The 21,563-nt window shown below is 47.3% G+C and overlaps 1 protein-coding gene and 1 long non-coding RNA gene across 6 annotated transcripts in view; both read left to right on the top strand.

The window, feature by feature from the left end:
• LOC118381918 (protein phosphatase 1 regulatory subunit 12A-like) overlaps positions 1-21,563 on the top strand; it is a 112,099-nt gene that overhangs the window by 63,782 nt on the left and 26,754 nt on the right. Inside the window, exons 14-15 of the mRNA XM_052467054.1 lie at positions 5,329-5,433; positions 7,556-7,645. Coding sequence (XP_052323014.1) covers positions 5,329-5,433; positions 7,556-7,645 — 195 coding nt within the window. The remainder of the gene's footprint in view (positions 1-5,328; positions 5,434-7,555; positions 7,646-21,563) is intronic.
• LOC127908424 (uncharacterized) lies at positions 13,072-21,059 on the top strand. 5 transcript variants are annotated; one of them, XR_008067294.1, is made up of 4 exons: positions 13,072-13,194; positions 16,410-16,610; positions 20,067-20,130; positions 20,829-20,885. It is a non-coding gene; the product is annotated as an uncharacterized LOC127908424 (long non-coding RNA). The 5 variants fall into 5 exon arrangements; XR_008067298.1 differs by lacking the exons at positions 16,410-16,610; positions 20,067-20,130; positions 20,829-20,885 and adding exons at positions 19,294-19,526; positions 20,987-21,059; XR_008067295.1 differs by lacking the exons at positions 20,067-20,130; positions 20,829-20,885 and adding an exon at positions 19,366-19,412 and having other exon boundaries at positions 16,410-16,546.

Below are 21,563 nucleotides of genomic sequence, written 5' to 3'. Positions count from 1 at the left end.
CATCATGTACAGGACTAAGCCTGATGACCAGCTTCCATCAGCTTCCACCATGTACAGCCCTCAAAAAAAAAAATATGCCATTTAGCGGACGCTTTTATCCAAAGCGACTTACAGTCATGTGTGCATACATTCTACGTATGGGTGGTCCCGGGAATCGAACCCACTACCCTGGCGTTACAAGCGCCATGCTCTACCAACTGAGCTACAGAAGGACCACAAAAAAAAAAAAAAAAGAAAAAAGTATTCCCGCCCCTTTTTCCACATTTTGTTACACGCTGAACATAAACATAGTAATATAAATGACAGAGTGAAAAGAAGGAAGACTGTACAGAATAAAAATATTCCTAAACAGGGAGGACTGTAATAACAGTCTTGTTTGCAACAAGGCACTAAAGGCATTCTGCAACAACAACAAATAAGGCAACATGCATTTTTTTGTCCTCGATACAAAGCTGATGTTTGGGTTAAATCCAACACAACACATTACTGAGTACAACTCTTCACATTTTCAAGCTGCATCATGTTATGGCTATGCTTGTCATCAGCAAGGACTAAGGAGTTTTTAGGATAAAAATAAACGGAATAGTGCTAAGCACAGGCAAAATCCTAGAGGAAGACTTGGTTCAGTCTCCTTTCCAAAAGACACTGGGAGACAAATTCACCTTTAATTTTAAAAAATTATTTATTTTATTTATTACAAATTTAACTTTCTTTTTTTCATTTTCTTTTATTTATACCTTTATTTAACCAGGTAGGTTAGTTGAGAACAAGTTCTCATTTACAATTGCGACCTGGCCAAGATAAAGCAAAGCAGTGTGACACAAACACCAACACAGAGTTACACATGGGATAAACAAACGTACAGTCAATAACACAATAGAAAATGTGTGTGCAAATGGAGTGAGGAGGCCACAGTGGCGAAGTAATTATAATTTAGCAATTAACACTGGAGTGATAGATGTGCAGATGAGGATGTGCAAGTAGAAATACTGGTGTGCAAAAAGTAAATAAAAACAACATGGAGATGAGGTAGGTAGTTGGTTGGATGGGCTATTTAAAGATTGGCTGTGTACAGCTGCAGCGATCGGTTAGCTGCTCTGACAGCCAATGTTTAAAGTTAGCGAGGGAGATATGTCTCCAACTTCAGTGATTTTTGCAATTCGTTAAAGTCATTGGCAGCAGAGAACTGGAAGGAAAGGCGGCCAAAGGAGGTGTTGGCTTTGGGGGTGACGAGTGAAATATACCTGCTGGAGAACATGCTACGGGTGGGTGTTGCTATGGTGACCAGTGAGCTGAGATAAGGCGGGCTTTACCTAGAAAAGACTTGTAGATGACCTGGAGCCAGTGGGTTTGGCGACGGATGTGTAGTGAGGGCCAGCCGACTAGAGCATACAGGTCGCAGTGGTGGTTAGTAAGTATATGGGGCTTTGGTGACAAAATGGATGGCACTGTGATAGACTGCCTCCAATTTGTTGAGTAGAGTGTTGGAGGCTATTTTGTAAATGACATCGACGAAGTCGAGGATCGGTAGGATGGTCAGTTGTACGAGATTGTTTGGCAGCGTGAGTGATGAAGGAGGCTTTGATGCGAAATAGGAAGCCGATTCTAGATTTAATTTAGGATTGGAGATGTGAGTCTGGAAGGAGAGTCTAGCCAGATACCTACAGTCGAAGTCTGAAGTTTACGTACACCTTTGCCAAACACATTTAAACTCAGTTTTTCACAATTCCTGACATTTAATCCAAGTAAAAATGTCCTGTCTTAGGTCAGTTAGGATCACCACTACTCATTATTTTAAGAATGTGAAATGTCCGAATAATAGTAGAGAGAATTATTTATTTCAGCTTTTATTTCTTTCATCACATTCCCAGTGGGTCAGAAGTCTACATACATTCAATTAGTATTTGGTAACATTGCCTTTAAATTGTTTTACTTGGGTCAAACGTTTCGGGGAGCCTTCCACAAGCTTCCCACAATAAGTTTGGTGACTTTTGGCCCATTCCTCCTGACAGAGCTGGTGTAACAGTCAGGGTTGTAGGCTTCCTTGCTCGCACACGCTTTTTCAGTTCTGCTCACAAATGTTCTATGGGATTGAGGTCAGGGCTTTGTGATGGCCACTCCAATACCTTGACTTTGTTGTCCTTAAACCATTTTGCCACAACTTTGGCAGTATGCTTGGGGTCATTGTCCATTTGGAAGACCCATTTGCGACCAACTTTAACTTCCTGACTGATGTCTTGAAATGTTGCTGCAATATATCCACATAATTTTCCTGTCTCATGATGCCATCTATTTTGTGAAGCGCACCAGTCCCTCCTGCAGCAAAGCACCCCCACAACATGATGCTGACACCCCGTGCTTCACGGTTGAGATGGTGTTCTTCGGCTTGCAAGCCTCCCACTTTTTCCTCCAAACATAACGATGGTTGTTATGGCCAAACAGTTCTATTTTGTTTCATCTCCAGAAAATATGATCTTTATCCCCAGTTGCAAACCGTAGTCTGGCTTTTTTATGGTGGTTTTGGAGCAGTTGCTTCTTCCTTGATGAGCGGCCTTTCAGGTTGTGTCGATATAGGACTCGTTTTATTGTGGATATCGATACTTTTGTACCTGTTTCCTCCAGCATCTTCACAAGGTCCTTTGCTGTTGTTCTGGGATTGATTTGCACTTTTCGCACCAAAGTACGTTCATCTCTAAGAGACAGAACGCGTCTCCTTCCTGAGTGGTATGACGGCTGCGTGGTCCCATGGTGTTTATACTGACTCAAATGATGTCAATTAGCCTATCAGAAGCTTCTAAAGCCATGACATCATTTTCTGGAATTTTCCAAGCTGTTTAAAGGCACAGTCAACTTACTGTATGTAAACTTCTGACCCACTGGAATTGTGATACAGTGAATTATAAGTGAAATAATCTGTCTGTAAACAAGTGTTGAAAAATGACTTGTCATGCACAAAGTAGATGTCCTAACCGACCTGCCAAAACTATAGTTTGTTAACAAGAAATTTGTGGAGTGGTTGAAAAACTAGTTTTAATGACTCCAACCTAAGTGTATGTAAATATATATATGTTGTCCACGTATTCTAAGTCAGAGCCGTCCAGAGTAGTGATGCTGCGGGCAGAGATCGGAGGTGCGGGCAGAGATCGGTTGAAGAGCGTGCATTTAGTTTCACTAGTGTTTAAGAGCAGTTGGAGGCCACGGAAGGAGAGTTGTAATGGCATTGAAGCTCGTCTGGAGGTTAGTAACCTGTTAGACCTATAGGGGCAGTATTTCATTTTGGATAAAAAAGACGTGCCCGTTTTAGCGCAATATTTTGTCACGAAAAGATGCTCGACTATGCTTGGAATTGATAGTTTTGGAAAGAAGACACTCTGACGTTTCCAGAACTGCAAAGATTTTCACTGTGAGTGCCATAGAACACAATCTACAGGCAAAACCAAGATGTTTGAGTGACCAGGAAATCAACAGGATTTCTGGAGGCACGTTTTCCATGATCTCCTTATATGGCTGTGAATGCGACAGGAATGAACGGACACTTCCTATCGTTTCCCCAGGTGTCTGCAGCATTGTGACGTATTTGTAGGCATATCATTGGAAGATTGCCCATAAGAGCCTACAATTACCAAGTGTCCCGCATGGTGTCTGCGTGAAATTGGTGCGCAAAAGTCAGGTCCCAGTATTTTTCCATCCGAATCAGAGAGAAGAATGCACGCTTCTAGGACTGGCATTTCAATGAAGAGATATATGACAAAACACCTTGAGGATTGATTCAAACAACGTTTTCCATGTTTCAGTCGATATTATGGAGTTAATTCGGAAAAAGTTCGACGTTTAGGTGACTGAATTTTCGGTTAGTTTCGGTAGCCAAATGCATAGTAACAAAACGGAACGTTGTGTCCTACACAAGCATCTTTCAGGAAAAACTGGACATCTGCTATGTAACTGAGAGTCTCCTCATTGAAACATCTGAAGTTCTTCAAAGGTAAATTATTTTATTTGATCCCTTTGCTGGTTTTTGTGAATGTTGCGTGCTAAATGCTAACGCTAAATGCTAAGCTAGCTATCACCACTCTTACACAAATTATTGATTTTCTCTGGTTCTAAAGCATATTTTGAAAATCTGAGACGACAGGATTGTTAAGAAAAGGATAAGCTTGAGGACAGGCATTTATTTCATTTATTTTGCAATTTTCAGAAATCGCTAATGTTGCGTTATGGTAATGAGCTTGAGGCTGTAGTCACGATCCCGCATGCGGGATGGGGCGGCCTAAGAATTAACACATTTTACAATGTCTGTAGAACTTGTTCAGTTTGTCTCAGTTGTTGAAATATTTACACACGTTAAGTTTGCTAAAAATGAACGCAGTTGACAGTGAGAGGAGTTTTATTTTTTGCTGAGTTATATATTTATTTATTTAGCATTTTTCTTCTGAAAAAAATGACAATTAACCATTTTAAATTCAAGCTGTAACACAACAAAATGTGTTAAAAGTCAAGGAGTGTGAAAACTCTCTGAAGACTCTGTATAATTCACCTCAAGTCTTTTCCAATTGGTGCTGATGAAGGGAAGTAGACGAGGACAGGGGAGGAGAGGACAGGGGAGGAGAGGAGAGGAGAGGAGAGGAGAGGAGAGGAGAGGAGAGGGGAGGAGAGGAGAGGAGAGGAGAGGAGAGGAGAGGAGAGGAGAGGAGAGGAGAGGAGAGGAGAGGAGAGGAGAGGAGAGGAGAGGAGAGGAGAGGAGAGGGAGGATGAGAAGACAGGTAAGGACAGGGGAGGAGAGGACAGGGGAGGGGAGGACAGGGGAGGAGAGGAGAGGGGAGGGGAGGACAGGGGAGGAGAGGAGAGGGGAGGGGAGGAGAGGGGAGGATGAGAAGACAGGTAAGGACAGGGGAGGAGAGGACAGGGGAGGGGAGGACAGGAGAGGGGAGGGGAGGAGAGGGAGAGGAGAGGGGAGGATGAGAAGACAGGTAAGGACAGGGGAGGAGAGGACAGGGGAGGGGAGGACAGGGGGGAGAGGAGAGGAGAGGAGAGGGGAGGGGAGGAGAGGGGAGGAGAGGAGAGGAGAGGGGAGGAGAGGAGAGAGGAGAGGGGAGGATGAGAAGACAGGTAAGGACAGGGGAGGAGAGGGAGGGCACAGGGGAGGAGGAGGGGAAGAGGAGGGAGAGGACAGGGGAGGAGTGGGAGGGCACAGGGGAAGAGGAGTGGAGGACAGGCAAGGAGACGCAGAGGGGTGGAGACTGGGAGAGGACAGACTTTTGTAGTGTCTGTTTAAAAACGTATCAAAACCATTTATCTGCCATGCAACCCTAAGCCCTTTATCTCCCTCAGACTGGCTCAGGAGCAGGCAGAGAAGAAGAAGGAGCAGTGTTCTGTCACCTCCAACTCTGTCACCACGACGACCGGCGGCGACTTGGAGACAAAGCAGAGGCGCAAGTGAGTCTGTTTGCCATGACGACAGCGATACAGAGGCAGTCTGTTTAATGGATGTTTGACCTCTTAACCACTGGCGTGCTGGGAGTGTTTGCCTGCAGTTTTAGTTGAGTGTTGGTGAACGGTTTACAGTTGAGGTCATCTGCAGTGCCAATGTCTGGTGTAACAGTGAGACTGCCAACTCTGGACCATGCATGGTCACCTGTAATGGGGGTTCAAATCGCTGATCTGCAAGTTTTCAATTTTGTCCATTTCTGTTTCCCACTTACCTCTCTGTCTGTCTAAATAAAACCCTCTTACCTTTCTGTCTGAATAACTAAAACCCTCTTACCTTTCTGTCTGAATAACTAAAACCCTCTTACCTTTCTGTCTGAATAACTAAAACCCTCTTACCTTTCTGTCTGAATAAAACCCACTTACCTTTCTATCTGTCTGAATAAAACCCTCTTACCTTTCTGTCTGAATAACTAAAACCCTCTTACCTTTCTATCTGAATAACTAAAACCCTCTTACCTTTCTGTCTGAATAACTAAAACCCTCTTACCTTTCTGTCTGAATAAAACCCTCTTAACTTTCTGTCTGAATAAAACCCTCTTACCTTTCTGTCTAAATAAAACCCTCTTACCTTTCTGTCTAAATAACTAAAACCCTCTTACCTTTCTATCTGAATAAATAAAACCCTCTTACCTTTGTCTGAATAACTAAAACCCTTCTTACCTTTCTATCTGACTAAATAAAACCCTCTTACCTTTCTGTCTGAATAACTAAAACCCTCTTACCTTTCTGTCTAAATAAAACCCTCTTACCTTTCTGTCTGAATAACTAAAACCCTCTTACCTTTCTATCTGTCTAAATAAAACCCTCTTACCTTTCTGTCTGAATAACTAAAACCCTCTTACCTTTCTGTCTAAATAAAACCCTCTTACCTTCCTGTCTGAATAACTAAAACCCTCTTACCTTTCTGTCTAAATAAAATCCTCTTACCTTCCTGTCTGAATAAATGTAGATTTATAAATGTAGATTAATGTAGTTATATATTTATAAATGTTTGTTCTAGATTTATAAATGTAGTTAAATGTAAGATGAATGTCTTTACATAATTATAGTGTAGTTAAATGTAGATGAATGTAGTTATAGATTTATAAATGTAGATTAATGTAGTTAAATGTAGTTATGTTCTGTGTTCCCCTCAGCTCCTATCTGTAGTCATAGATTTATAAATGTAGATGAATGTAGTCATATAGATTATAAATGTAGATGAATGTAGTCATATAGATTATAAATGTAGATGAATGTAGTCATATAGATTATAAATGTAGATGAATGTAGTCATATAGATTATAAATGTAGATGAATGTAGTCATATAGATTATAAATGTAGATGAATGTAGTCATATAGATTATAAATGTAGATGAATGTAGTCATATAGATTATAAATGTAGATGAATGTAGTCATATAGCTTATAAATGTAGATGAATGTAGTCATATAGATTATAAATGTAGATGCATGTAGTCATATAGATTATAAATGTAGATGAATGTAGTCATATAGATTATAAATGTAGATGAATGTAGTCATATAGATTATAAATGTAGATGAATGTAGTCATATAGATTATAAATGTAGATGAATGTAGTCATATAGCTTATAAATGTAGATGAATGTAGTCATATAGATTATAAATGTAGATGCATGTAGTCATATAGATTATAAATGTAGATGAATGTAGTCATATAGATTATAAATGTAGATGAATGTAGTCATATAGATTATAAATGTAGATGAATGTAGTCATATAGATTATAAATGTAGATGAATGTAGTCATATAGATTATAAATGTAGATGAATGTAGTCATATAGCTTATAAATGTAGATGAATGTAGTCATATAGATTATAAATGTAGATGCATGTAGTCATATAGATTATAAATGTAGATGAATGTAGTCATATAGATTATAAATGTAGATGAATGTAGTCATATAGATTATAAATGTAGATGAATGTAGTCATATAGATTATAAATGTAGATGCATGTAGTTATGTTCTCCCATCTGATCCCGATGGGAGATGTCTAAATGGTGTGGTGTGTTATGGGTAATGTTCTGTGTTCCCCGGTCCAGATCCTACTTGACCCGGTTCGTGATGAGGAGGCGGAGGCTCAGAGGAAGGCTCGATCCAGACACGCCAGACAGTCACGACGATCCACTCAGGTAGGCCCACCTGCCGAGACATTTACATTTAAGGCTCGCCAGACAGATTTATTTATTTTTATTTCACCTTTATTTAACCAGGTAGACCAGATCACCTTTATTTAACCAGGTAGACCAGATCACCTTTATTTAACCAGGTAGACCAGATCACCTTTATTTAACCAGGTAGACCAGATCACCTTTATTTAACCAGGTAGACCAGAACACCTTTATTTAACCAGGTACCAGGTAGACCAGATCACCTTTATTTAACCAGGTAGACCAGATCACCTTTATTTAACCAGGTAGACCAGATCACCTTTATTTAACCAGGTAGACCAGATCACCTTTATTTAACCAGGTAGACCAGAACACCTTTATTTAACCAGGTACCAGGTAGACCAGATCACCTTTATTTAACCAGGTAGACCCAGATCACCTTTATTTAACCAGGTAGACCAGATCACCTTTATTTAACCAGGTAGACCAGTTGAGAACACCTTTATTTAACCAGGTAGACCAGGTCACCTTTATTTAACCAGGTAGACCAGGTCACCTTTATTTAACCAGGTAGACCAGTTGAGAACAAGTTCTCATTTACAACTGCGACCTGGCCAAGATAAAGCAAAGCAGTGCGACAAAAACAACACAGAGTTACATTTTTTTAACCACTCCACAAATTTCGTGTTAACAAACTGTAGTTTTGGCAAGTTGGTTAGGACATCTACTTTATAATTCACTGTATCACAATTCCAGTGGGTCAGAAGTTTACATACACTAAGTTGACTGTGCCTTTAAACAGCTTGGAAAATTCCAGAAAATGATGTCATGGCTTTAGAAGCTTCTGATAGGCTAATTGACATCATTTGAGTCAATTGGAGGTGTACATGTGGATGTATTTCAAGGTCTACCTTCAAACTCAGTGCCTCTTTGCTTGACATCATGGGAAAATCGAAAGAAATCAGCCAGGACCTCGGATAAAAATGGTAGACCTCCACACGTCTGGTTCATCCTTGGGAGCAATTTCCAAACCTCTGAAGGTCCCACGTTCATCTGTACAAACAATAGTACGCAAGTATAAACACCATGGGACCACGCAGCCGCCATACCGCTCAGGAAGGAGACGCGTTCCATCTCCTTGAGATTAATGTATTTTGGTGTGAAAAGTGCAAATCAATCCCAGAACAACAGCAAAGGACCTTGTGAAGATGCTGGAGGAAACAGGTACAGAAGTATCTATATCCACAGTAAAAACGAGTCCTATATGGACATAACCTGAAAGGCCACTCAGCAAGGCCAAAACAGCCATAAAAATGCCAGACTACGGTTTGCAACTGCACATGGGGACAAAGATCGTACTTTCTGGAGAAATGTCCTCTGGAAAATTATGTAGATTTACAGAAGCAACATCTCAAGACCTCAGTCAGGAAGTTAAAGCTTGGTCGCAAATGGGTCTTCCAAATGGACAATGACCCCAAGCATACTTCCACAGTTGTGGCAAAATGACTTAAGGACAACAAAGTCAAGGTATTGGAGTTTCCATCACAAAGCCCTGACCTCAATCCTATAGAAAATTTGTGGGCAGAACTGAAAAAGCGTGTGAGCAAGGAGGCCTACAAACCTGACTCAGTTACAGCCCTGTCAGGAGGAATGGGTCAAATTTCACCCACTTATTGTGGGAAGCTTGTGGAAGACTACCTGAAACGTTTGACCCAAGTTAAGCAATTTAAAGGCAATGCTACCAAATACTAATTAAGTGTATGTAAACTTCTGACCCACTGGGAATGGGATGAAATAAATAAAAGCTGAAATAAATCATTCTCTCTACTATTATTCTGACATTTCACATTCTTAAAATAAGGTGGTGATCTTAACTGACGTAAAACAGGGAATTTTACTTGGATTAAATGTCAGGAATTGTGAAAAACTGAGTTTAAATGTATTTGGCAAATTTGTAAGTCGCTCTGGATAAGAGCGTCTGCTAAATGACTTAAATGTAAATGTAATGTAATGGCAAAGGTGTACGTAAACTTCAGACTTAAACTGTAAGTCAGGACGATCCACTCAAGCAGACCCACATGCCTAGACATAGACCCACATGCCTAGACATAGACCCACATGCCTAGACATAGACCCACATGCCCTAGACATGCCTAGACATAGACCCACATGCCTAGACATAGACCCACATGCCTAGACATAGGCCCACATGCCTAGACATGCCTAGACATAGACCCACATGCCTAGACATAGACCCACATGCCTAGACATAGGCCCACATGCCTAGACATAGACCCACATGCCTAGACATAGACCCACATGCCTAGACATAGGCCCACATGCCTAGACATAGACCCACATGCCTAGACATAGACCCACATGCCTAGACATGCCTAGACATAGACCCACATGCCTAGACATAGACCCACATGCCTAGACATAGGCCCACATGCCTAGACATGCCTAGACATAGACCCACATGCCTAGACATAGACCCACATGCCTAGACATAGGCCCACATGCCTAGACATGCCTAGACATAGACCCACATGCCTAGACATAGACCCACATGCCTAGACATAGGCCCACATGCCTAGACATAGACCCACATGCCTAGACATAGACCCACATGCCTAGACATAGACCCACATGCCTAGACATAGGCCCACATGCCTAGACATAGACCCACATGCCTAGACATAGACCCACATGCCTAGACATAGGCCCACATGCCTAGACATAGACCCACATGCCTAGACATAGACCCACATGCCTAGACATGCCTAGACATAGACCCACATGCCTAGACATAGACCCACATGCCTAGACATAGGCCCACATGCCTAGACATGCCTAGACATAGACCCACATGCCTAGACATAGACCCACATGCCTAGACATAGGCCCACATGCCTAGACATGCCTAGACATAGACCCACATGCCTAGACATAGACCCACATGCCTAGACATAGGCCCACATGCCTAGACATAGACCCACATGCCTAGACATAGACCCACATGCCTAGACATAGGCCCACATGCCTAGACATAGACCCACATGCCTAGACATAGACCCACATGCCTAGACATGCCTAGACATAGACCCACATGCCTAGACATAGACCCACATGCCTAGACATAGGCCCACATGCCTAGACATGCCTAGACATAGACCCACATGCCTAGACATAGACCCACATGCCTAGACATAGGCCCACATGCCTAGACATGCCTAGACATAGACCCACATGCCTAGACATAGACCCACATGCCTAGACATAGACCCACATGCCTAGACATGCCTAGACATAGACCCACATGCCTAGACATAGACCCACATGCCTAGACATATACAGTTAACCACATTTAAGGCTGGCTCGCCAGACAGTCAGGGCCATCCACTCAGGTCAAAGCTCGTTCAGGAGATGTATATTGTACATCCACGTTAAGAGCCAACTGACATTCCAATTCCTACTGTAATCGTACAACTGAATTGAAATGTAATTGACTTGCTTTAGTTGGTGAAGTAGACCAGACCCCGCTGCTTAATAATCATTGTTTATACTGTTCAGTAATTATGACACGTTGATCTGACATAATAAGAGGAATGGACTACGTGGAATGGATTACAACACATTTACTGTGATCTGTTACTTTACCAGCAAAAATATTGTAATCGGATTACAGATGCTTTTGATAAACTAGATGATTATTTCTGAAAGAGGAAACGTTTTTGTTGTTGACACCTCTCTGTTTTCTCAATGACATTCAAATCAGCATTGTGATGTCAGAGACCACTGTGATGTCAGAGACCACTGTGATGTCAGAGACCACTGTGATGTCAGAGACCACTGTGATGTCAGAGACCACTGTGATGTCAGAGACCATTGTGATGTCAGAGACCACTGTGATGTCAGAGACCACTGTGATGTCAGAGACCACTGTGATGTCAGAGACCACTGTGATGTCAGAGACCACTGTGATGTCAGAGACCACTGTGATGTCAGAGACCACTGTGATGTCAGAGACCACTGTGATGTCAGAGACCACTGTGATGTCAGAGACCACTGTGATGTCAGAGACCACTGTGATGTCAGAGACCACTGTGATGTCAGAGACCACTGTGATGTCAGAGACCACTGTGATGTCAGAGACCACTGTGATGTCAGAGACCACTGTGATGTCAGAGACCACTGTGATGTCAGAGACCATTGTGATGTCAGAGACCACTGTGATGTCAGAGACCATTGTGATGTCAGAGACCACTGTGATGTCAGAGACCACTGTGATGTCAGAGACCACTGTGATGTCAGAGACCACTGTGATGTCAGAGACCATTGTGATGTCAGAGACCACTGTGATGTCAGAGACCACTGTGATGTCAGAGACCACTGTGATGTCACACCAAATGTGTTTGATGAATCGTGTGAAAAAAGCAGGAATAGGCATTTGTTATCTACAGTCCAATCTATGTCTTCCAATTTAAAACAAATATTTTACCTTTTTATTTAACTAGACAAGTCAGTTAAGAACAAATTCTTATTTTCAATGAAGGCCTACCAGGGAACAGTGGGTTAACTGCCTTGTTCAGGGGGCAGAACGACAGTCTTTACCTTGTCAGCTCAGGGGATTCGATCTTGCAACATTTCGGTTACTAGTCCAACGCTCTAACCACTAGGCTACCCTGCCGCCCCAATGGCGTGACTGCTGTCGGCATCCATAGATTAGCAGTGGCGTAGTCTACGAGCGATAAGGACATTACTTATTATTGATGTGAATCACACTGCTGCTCTCTCATTTAGCTGTTTCATGTCTTACGAATGGAGGTTGCTGTGTATTTTAACCCAATATAGATTGAATGGAGGTTGCTGTGTATTTTAACCCAATATAGATTGAATGGAGGTTGCTGTGTATTTTAACCCAATATAGATTGAATGGAGGTTGCTGTGTATTTTAACCCAATATAGATTGAATGGAGGTTGCTGTGTATTTTAACCCAATATAGATTGAATTGAAGAAGTGTAGGCTGCCTGTCAATCATTGTGCTCCATACTGTCAACAACAAAGACCAGGAAGTGAGGCTTTTATGGCTCAATCAAATTCATGCTGAATAGATAAAAGATCCATGGGCCTAATGGACAAATGATCAAACTCACACACTTTTTATAGACTTAAAGGGGCAATCTGTAGTTTCTACATCCATTTTTGGACTTATAAATGAATGATATACATAATATACCCATTGATTCTGGAAGTATTTCACTTTAATATGCCTAATGAGTTTAGTTCAACTGTTATGAGAATCCAAAATAGAAAACTGTTTTTCAACCAATGTTTGTAAACATTGTATAGCCTCATAACATGGTTAAAATGGCCTGTAGTTATGTCAGTTCATCTGAGAGCGGCTCCATTTCTCCCTCCGCTTTATTGTTTCAACTGTGGATTCACCCTTTAAACAGCTTAAAGGGGGGCGGCAGGGTAGCCTAGTGGTTAGAGTGGAGGGGCGGCAGGGTAGCCTAGTGGTTAGAGTGGAGGGGCGGCAGGGTAGCCTAGTGGTTAGAGTGTAGAGGTGGCAGGGTAGCCTAGTGGTTAGTGTAGAGGTGGCAGGGTAGCCTAGTGGTTAGAGTGTAGAGGCGGCAGGGTAGCCTAGTGGTTAGAGTGTAGAGGCGGCAGGGTAGCCTAGTGGTTAGAGTGTAGAGGTGGCAGGGTAGCCTAGTGGTTAGAGTGTAGAGGCGGCAGGGTAGCCTAGTGGTTAGAGTGTAGAGGTGGCAGGGTAGCCTAGTGGTTAGAGTGTAGAGGCGGCAGGGTAGCCTAGTGGTTAGAGTGTAGAGGCGGCAGGGTAGCCTAGTGGTTAGAGTGTAGAGGCGGCAGGGTAGCCTAGTGGTTAGAGTGTAGAGGCGGCAGGGTAGCCTAGTGGTTAGAGTGTAGAGGTGGCAGGTAGCCTAGTGGTTAGAGTGTAGAGGCGGCAGGGTAGCCTAGTGGTTAGAGTGTAGAGGTGGCAGGGTAGCCTAGTGGTTAGAGTGTAGAGGCGGCAGGTAGCCTAGTGGTTAGAGTGTAGGGGCGGCAGGGAGCCTAGTGGTTAGAGTGTAGAGGCGGCAGGAAGCCTAGTGGTTAGAGTGGAGGGTTGGCAGGGTAGCCTAGTGGTTAGAGTGTAGAGGCGGCAGGTAGACTAGTGGTTAGAGTGGAGGGGCGGCAGGAGCCTAGTGGTTAGAGTGGAGGGGCGGCAGGGTAGCCTAGTGGTTAGAGTGGAGGGTTGGCAGGGTAGCCTAGTGGTTAGAGTGTAGAGGGCGGCAGGTAGCCTAGTGGTTAGAGTGGAGGGGCGGCAGGAAGCCTAGTGGTTAGAGTGTAGAGGCGGCAGGTAGCCTAGTGGTTAGAGTGGAGGGGTGGCAGGGTAGCCTAGTGGTTAGAGTGTAGAGGAGGCAGGTAGCCTAGTGGTTAGAGTGTAGAGGAGGCAGGTAGCCTAGTGGTTAGAGTGTTGAGGCGGCAGGTAGCCTAGTGGTTAGAGTGTAGAGGCGGCAGGTAGCCTAGTGGTTAGAGTGGAGGGCGGCAGGGTAGCCTAGTGGTTAGAGTGTAGAGGTGGCAGGTAGCCTAGTGGTTAGAGTGTAGGCGGCAGGTAGCCTAGTGGTTAGAGTGTAGAGGCGGCAGGAGCCTAGTGGTTAGAGTGTAGAGGTGGCAGGGTAGCCTAGTGGTTAGAGTGTAGAGGTGACAGGGTAGCCTAGTGGTTAGAGTGTAGAGGTGGCAGGGTAGCCTAGTGGTTAGAGTGTAGAGGTGGCAGGTAGCCTGGTGGTTAGAGTGTAGAGGCGGCAGGTAGCCTAGTGGTTAGAGTGCAGAGGCGGCAGGTAGCCTAGTGGTTAGAGTGGAGAGGCGGCAGGTAGCCTAGTGGTTAGAGTGGAGGGCGGCAGGTAGCCTAGTGGTTAGAGTGTAGAGGTGGCAGGTAGCCTAGTGGTTAGAGTGTAGATGGGCGGCAGGGTAGCCTAGTGGTTAGAGTGTCGAGGTGGCAGGGTAGCCTAGTGGTTAGAGTGTAGAGGTGGCAGGGTAGCCTAGTGGTTAGAGTGTAGAGGCGGCAGGGTAGCCTAGTGGTTAGAGTGTAGAGGCGGCAGGTAGCCTAGTGGTTAGAGTGTAGAGGCGGCAGGGTAGCCTAGTGGTTACAGTGTAGAGGCGGCAGGTAGCCTAGTGGTTAGAGTGTAGAGGCGGCAGGGTGGCCTAGTGGTTAGAGTGTAGAGGTGGCAGGGTAGCCTAGTGGTTAGAGTGTAGAGGTGGCAGGGTAGCCTAGTGGTTAGAGTGTAGAGGTGGCAGGGTAGCCTAGTGGTTAGAGTGTAGAGGTGGCAGGGTAGCCTAGTGGTTAGAGTGTAGAGGCGGCAGGTAGCCTAGTGGTTAGAGTGGAGAGGCGGCAGGTAGCCTAGTGGTTAGAGTGTAGAGGTGGCAGGGTAGTCTAGTGGTTAGAGTGTAGAGGAGGCAGGTAGCCTAGTGGTTAGAGTGTAGAGGCGGCAGGGTAGCCTAGTGGTTAGAGTGTAGAGGCGGCAGGGTAGCCTAGTGGTTAGAGTGTAGGGACGGCAGGGTAGCCTAGTGGTTAGAGTGTAGAGGTGGCAGGGAGCCTAGTGGTTAGAGTGTAGAGGTGGCAGGGTAGCCTAGTGGTTAGAGTGTAGAGGCGGCAGGGTAGCCTAGTGGTTAGAGTGTAGAGGGCGGCAGGGGTAGCCTAGTGGTTAGAGTGTAGAGGTGGCAGGGTAGCCTAGTGGTTAGAGTGTAGAGGTGTCCAGGTAGCCTAGTGGTTAGAGTGTAGAGGTGGCAGGTAGCCTAGTGGTTAGAGTGTAGAGGCGGCAGGTAGCCTAGTGGTTAGAGTGTAGAGGCGGCGGGTAGCCTAGTGGTTAGAGTGTAGAGGTGGCAGGTAGCCTAGTGGTTAGAGTGTAGAGGTGGCAGGTAGCCTAGTGGTTAGAGTGTAGAGGCGGCGGGTAGCCTAGTGGTTAGAGTGCAGAGGCGGCGGGTAGCCTAGTGGTTAGAGTGTAGAGGCGGCAGGGTAGCCTAGTGGTTAGAGTGTAGAGGTGGCAGGTAGCCTAGTGGTTAGAGTGTAGAGGTGGCAGGTAGCCTAGTGGTTAGAGTGTAGAGGTGGCAGGTAGCCTAGTGGTTAGAGTGTAGAGGTGGCAGGTAGCCTAGTGGTTAGAGTGTAGAGGTGGCAGGTAGCCTAGTGGTTAGAGTGTAGAGGTGGCAGGTAGCCTAGTGGTTACAGTGTAGAGGCGGCAGGGTAGCCTAGTGGTTAGAGTGTAGAGGTGGCAGGTAGCCTAGTGGTTAGAGTGTAGAGGCGGCAGGTAGACTAGTGGTTACAGTGTAGAGGTGGCAGGTAGCCTAGTGGTTAGAGTGTAGAGGTGGCAGGGTAGCCTAGTGGTTAGAGTGTAGAGGCGGCAGGGTAGCATAGTGGTTAGAGTGTAGAGGCGGCAGGAAGCCTAGTGGTTAGAGTGTAGAGGTGGCAGGTAGCCTAGTGGTTAGAGTGTAGAGGCGGCAGGTAGCCTAGTGGTTAGAGTGTAGAGGAGGCAGGTAGCCTAGTGGTTAGAGTGTAGAGGCGGCAGGGTAGCCTAGTGGTTAGAGGGTAGAGGCGGCAGGGTAGCCTAGTGGTTAGAGTGTAGAGGCGGCAGGGTAGCCTAGTGGTTAGAGTGTAGAGGCGGCAGGGTAGCCTAGTGGTTAGAGTGTAGAGGCGGCAGGGTAGCCTAGTGGTTAGAGTGTAGAGGCGGCAGGGTAGCCTAGTGGTTAGAGTGTAGGGGAGGCAGGTAGCCTAGTGGTTAGAGTGTAGAGGCGGCAGGGTAGCCTAGTGGTTAGAGTGTAGAGGCGGCAGGTAGCCTAGTGGTTAGAGTGTAGAGGCGGCAGGGTAGCCTAGTGGTTAGAGTGTAGAGGCGGCAGGTAGCCTAGTGGTTAGAGTGTAGAGGCGGCAGGTAGCCTAGTGGTTAGAGTGTAGAGGCGGCAGGTAGCCCAGTGGTTAGAGTGTAGAGGCGGCAGGTAGCCTAGTGGTTAGAGTGTAGGGCGGCAGGTAGCCTGGTGGTTAGAGTGTAGGGCGGCAGGTAGCCTAGTGGTTAGTGTAGAGGCGGCAGGTAGCCTAGTGGTTAGTGTAGAGGCGGCAGGTAGACTAGTGGTTAGAGTGTAGAGGCGGCAGGTAGCCTAGTGGTTAGAGTGTAGAGGCGGCAGGTAGCCTAGTGGTTAGAGTGTAGAGGCGGTAGGTAGACTAGTGGTTAGAGTGTAGGGGTGGCAGGTAGCCTAGTGGTTAGAGTGTAGAGGCGGCAGGTAGCCTAGTGGTTAGAGTGTAGAGGCGGCAGGTATCCTAGTGGTTAGAGTGTAGGGTTGGCAGGTAGCCTAGTGGTTAGAGTGTAGAGGCGGCAGGTAGCCTAGTGGTTAGAGTGTAGAGGCGGCAGGTATCCTAGTGGTTAGAGTGTAGGGTTGGCAGGTAGCCTCGTGGTTAGAGTGTAGAGGCGGCAGGTAGCCTAGTGGTTAGTGTAGAGGCGGCAGGGTAGACTAGTGGTTAGAGTGTAGAGGTCGCAGGTAGCCTAGTGGTTAGAGTGTAGAGGTGGCAGGTAGTCTAGTGGTTAGAGTGTAGAGGTGGCAGGTAGCCTAGTGGTTAGAGTGTAGAGGTGGCAGGTAGCCTAGTGGTTAGAGTGTAGAGGCGGCAGGAAGCCTAGTGGTTAGAGTGTAAGGCGGCAGGTAGCCTAGTGGTTAGAGTGTAGAGGAGGCAGGTAGCCTAGTGGTTAGAGTGTAGAGGAGGCAGGTAGCCTAGTGGTTAGAGTGTAGAGGCGGCAGGGTAGCCTAGTGGTTAGAGTGTAGAGGCGGCAGGTAGCCCAGTGGTTAGAGCGTAGAGGAGGCAGGTAGCCTAGTGGTTAGAGTGTAGAGGCGGCAGGTAGCCTAGTGGTTAGAGCGTAGAGGAGGCAGGTAGCCAGTGGTTCGAGTGTAGAGGTGGCAGGTAGCCTAGTGGTTAGAGCGTAGAGGAGGCAGGTAGCCTAGTGGTTAGAGTGTAGAGGCGGCAGGTAGCCCAGTGGTTAGAGCGTAGAGGAGGCAGGTATCCTAGTGGTTAGAGTGTAGGGTTGGCAGGTAGCCTCGTGGTTAGAGTGTAGAGGCGGCAGGTAGCCTAGTGGTTAGTGTAGAGGCGGCAGGTAGACTAGTGGTTAGAGTGTAGAGGTCGCAGGTAGCCTAGTGGTTAGAGTGTAGAGGTGGCAGGTAGTCTAGTGGTTAGAGTGTAGAGGTGGCAGGTAGTCTAGTGGTTAGAGTGTAGAGGTGGCAGGTAGCCTAGTGGTTAGAGTGTAGAGGTGGCAGGTAGCCTAGTGGTTAGAGTGTAGAGGCGGCAGGAAGCCTAGTGGTTAGAGTGTAGAGGTGGCAGGTAGCCTAGTGGTTAGAGTGTAGAGGAGGCAGGTAGCCTAGTGGTTAGAGTGTAGAGGAGGCAGGGTGGCCTAGTGGTTAGTGTAGAGGCGGCAGGAAGCCTAGTGGTTAGAGTGTAAAGGCGGCAGGTAGCCTAGTGGTTAGAGTGTAGAGGAGGCAGGTAGCCTAGTGGTTAGAGTGTAGAGGAGGCAGGTAGCCTAGTGGTTAGAGTGTAGAGGCGGCAGGGTAGCCTAGTGGTTAGAGTGTAGAGGCGGCAGGTAGCCTAGTGGTTAGAGCGTAGAGGAGGCAGGTAGCCTAATGGTTAGAGTGTAGAGGCGGCAGGTAGCCTAGTGGTTAGAGCGTAGAGAGGAGGCAGGTAGCCTAGTGGTTCGAGTGTAGAGGCGGCGGGTAGCCTAGTGGTTAGAGTGTAGAGGTGGCAGGTAGCCTAGTGGTTAGAGTGTAGAGGTGGCAGGTAGCCTAGTGGTTAGAGTGTAGAGGCGGCGGGTAGCCTAGTGGTTAGAGTGTAGAGGCGGCGGGTAGCCTAGTGGTTAGAGTGTAGAGGCGGCAGGGTAGCCTAGTGGTTAGAGTGTAGAGGTGGCAGGTAGCCTAGTGGTTAGAGTGTAGAGGTGGCAGGTAGCCTAGTGGTTAGAGTGTAGAGGTGGCAGGTAGCCTAGTGGTTAGAGTGTAGAGGTGGCAGGTAGCCTAGTGGTTAGAGTGTAGAGGTGGCAGGTAGCCTAGTGGTTAGAGTGTAGAGGTGGCAGGTAGCCTAGTGGTTACAGTGTAGAGGCGGCAGGGTAGCCTAGTGGTTAGAGTGTAGAGGTGGCAGGTAGCCTAGTGGTTAGAGTGTAGAGGCGGCAGGTAGACTAGTGGTTACAGTGTAGAGGTGGCAGGTAGCCTAGTGGTTAGAGTGTAGAGGTGGCAGGGTAGCCTAGTGGTTAGAGTGTAGAGGCGGCAGGGTAGCATAGTGGTTAGAGTGTAGAGGCGGCAGGAAGCCTAGTGGTTAGAGTGTAGAGGAGGCAGGTAGCCTAGTGGTTAGAGTGTAGAGGCGGCAGGTAGCCTAGTGGTTAGAGTGTAGAGGTGGCAGGTAGCCTAGTGGTTAGAGTGTAGAGGCGGCAGGGTAGCCTAGTGGTTAGAGGGTAGAGGCGGCAGGGTAGCCTAGTGGTTAGAGTGTAGAGGCGGCAGGGTAGCCTAGTGGTTAGAGTGGAGAGGCGGCAGGGTAGCCTAGTGGTTAGAGTGTAGAGGCGGCAGGGTAGCCTAGTGGTTAGAGTGTAGAGGCGGCAGGGTAGCCTAGTGGTTAGAGTGTAGGGGAGGCAGGTAGCCTAGTGGTTAGAGTGTAGAGGCGGCAGGGTAGCCTAGTGGTTAGAGTGTAGAGGCGGCAGGTAGCCTAGTGGTTAGAGTGTAGAGGCGGCAGGGTAGCCTAGTGGTTAGAGTGTAGAGGCGGCAGGTAGCCTAGTGGTTAGAGTGTAGAGGCGGCAGGTAGCCTAGTGGTTAGAGTGTAGAGGCGGCAGGTAGCCTAGTGGTTAGAGTGTAGAGGCGGCAGGTAGCCTAGTGGTTAGAGTGTAGAGGCGGCAGGTAGCCTAGTGGTTAGAGTGTAGAGGCGGCAGGTAGCCTAGTGGTTAGTGTAGAGGCGGCAGGTAGCCCAGTGGTTAGTGTAGAGGCGGCAGGTAGACTAGTGGTTAGAGTGTAGAGGCGGCAGGTAGCCTAGTGGTTAGAGTGTAGAGGCGGCAGGTAGCCCAGTGGTTAGAGCGTAGAGGAGGCAGGTAGCCTAGTGGTTAGAGTGTAGAGGCGGCAGGTAGCCTAGTGGTTAGAGTGTAGAGGCGGCAGGTATCCTAGTGGTTAGAGTGTAGGGTTGGCAGGTAGCCTCGTGGTTAGAGTGTAGAGGCGGCAGGTAGCCTAGTGGTTAGTGTAGAGGCGGCAGGTAGACTAGTGGTTAGAGTGTAGAGGTCGCTTGGGTAGCCTAGTGGTTAGAGTGTAGAGGTGGCAGGTAGTCTAGTGGTTAGAGTGTAGAGGTGGCAGGTAGCCTAGTGGTTAGAGTGTAGAGGTGGCAGGTAGCCTAGTGGTTAGAGTGTAGAGGCGGCAGGAAGCCTAGTGGTTAGAGTGTAAAGGCGGCAGGTAGCCTAGTGGTTAGAGTGTAGAGGAGGCAGGTAGCCTAGTGGTTAGAGTGTAGAGGAGGCAGGTAGCCTAGTGGTTAGAGTGTAGAGGCGGCAGGGTAGCCTAGTGGTTAGAGTGTAGAGGCGGCAGGTAGCCCAGTGGTTAGAGCGTAGAGGAGGCAGGTAGCCTAGTGGTTAGAGTGTAGAGGCGGCAGGTAGCCCAGTGGTTAGAGCGTAGAGGAGGCAGGTAGCCTGGTGGTTCGAGTGTAGAGGTGGCAGGTAGCCTAGTGGTTAGGCGTAGAGGAGGCAGGTAGCCTAGTGGTTAGAGTGTAGAGGCGGCAGGTAGCCTAGTGGTTAGAGCGTAGAGGAGGCAGGTATCCTAGTGGTTAGAGTGTAGGGTTGGCAGGTAGCCTCGTGGTTAGAGTGTAGAGGCGGCAGGTAGCCCAGTGGTTAGTGTAGGCGGCAGGTAGACTAGTGGTTAGAGTGTAGAGGTCGCAGGTAGCCTAGTGGTTAGAGTGTAGAGGTGGCAGGTAGTCTAGTGGTTAGAGTGTAGAGGTGGCAGGTAGCCTAGTGGTTAGAGTGTAGAGGTGGCAGGTAGCCTAGTGGTTAGAGTGTAGGGCGGCAGGAAGCCTAGTGGTTAGAGTGTAGAGGTGGCAGGTAGCCTAGTGGTTAGAGTGTAGAGGAGGCAGGTAGCCCAGTGGTTAGAGTGTAGAGGAGGCAGGGTGGCCTAGTGGTTAGTGTAGAGGCGGCAGGAAGCCTAGTGGTTAGAGTGTAAAGGCGGCAGGTAGCCTAGTGGTTAGAGTGTAGAGGAGGCAGGTAGCCTAGTGGTTAGAGTGCAGAGGAGGCAGGTAGCCTAGTGGTTAGAGTGTAGGCGGCAGGGTAGCCTAGTGGTTAGAGTGTGAGGCGGCAGGTAGCCTAGTGGTTAGAGCGTAGAGGAGGCAGGTAGCCTAATGGTTAGAGTGTAGAGGCGGCAGGTAGCCTAGTGGTTAGAGCGTAGAGGAGGCAGGTAGCCTAGTGGTTCGAGTGTAGAGGTGGCAGGTAGCCTAGTGGTTAGAGCGTAGAGGAGGCAGGTAGCCTAGTGGTTAGAGTGTAGAGGCGGCAGGTAGCCTAGTGGTTAGAGGCGTAGAGGAGGCAGGTAGTCTAGTGGTTAGAGTGTAGAGGTAGCAGGTAGCCTAGTGGTTAGAGTGTAGAGGAGGCAGGTAGCCTAGTGGTTAGAGCGTAGAGGAGGCAGGTAGCCTAGTGGTTAGAGCGTAGAGGCGGCAGGTAGCCCAGTGGTTCGAGTGTAGAGGCGGCAGGTAGCCTAGTGGTTAGAGCGTAGAGGAGGCAGGTAGCCTAGTGGTTAGAGTGTAGAGGCGGCAGGGTAGCCTAGTGGTTAGAGTGTAGAGGCGGCAGGTAGCCTAGTGGTTAGAGTGCAGAGGTGGCAGGTAGCCTAGTGGTTAGAGTGTAGAGGCGGCAGGTAGCCTAGTGGTTACAGTGTAGAGGTGGCAGGTAGCCTAGTGGTTGAGTGTAGAGGCGGCAG

The sequence above is a fragment of the Oncorhynchus keta genome, chromosome 17 (genome assembly GCF_023373465.1).
Source record: "Oncorhynchus keta strain PuntledgeMale-10-30-2019 chromosome 17, Oket_V2, whole genome shotgun sequence".
Classification (NCBI taxonomy): domain Eukaryota; kingdom Metazoa; phylum Chordata; class Actinopteri; order Salmoniformes; family Salmonidae; genus Oncorhynchus; species Oncorhynchus keta.
The sequence above is the reverse complement of the archived record's forward strand: the minus strand, read 5'-3'. Positions and strand labels throughout refer to the sequence as shown.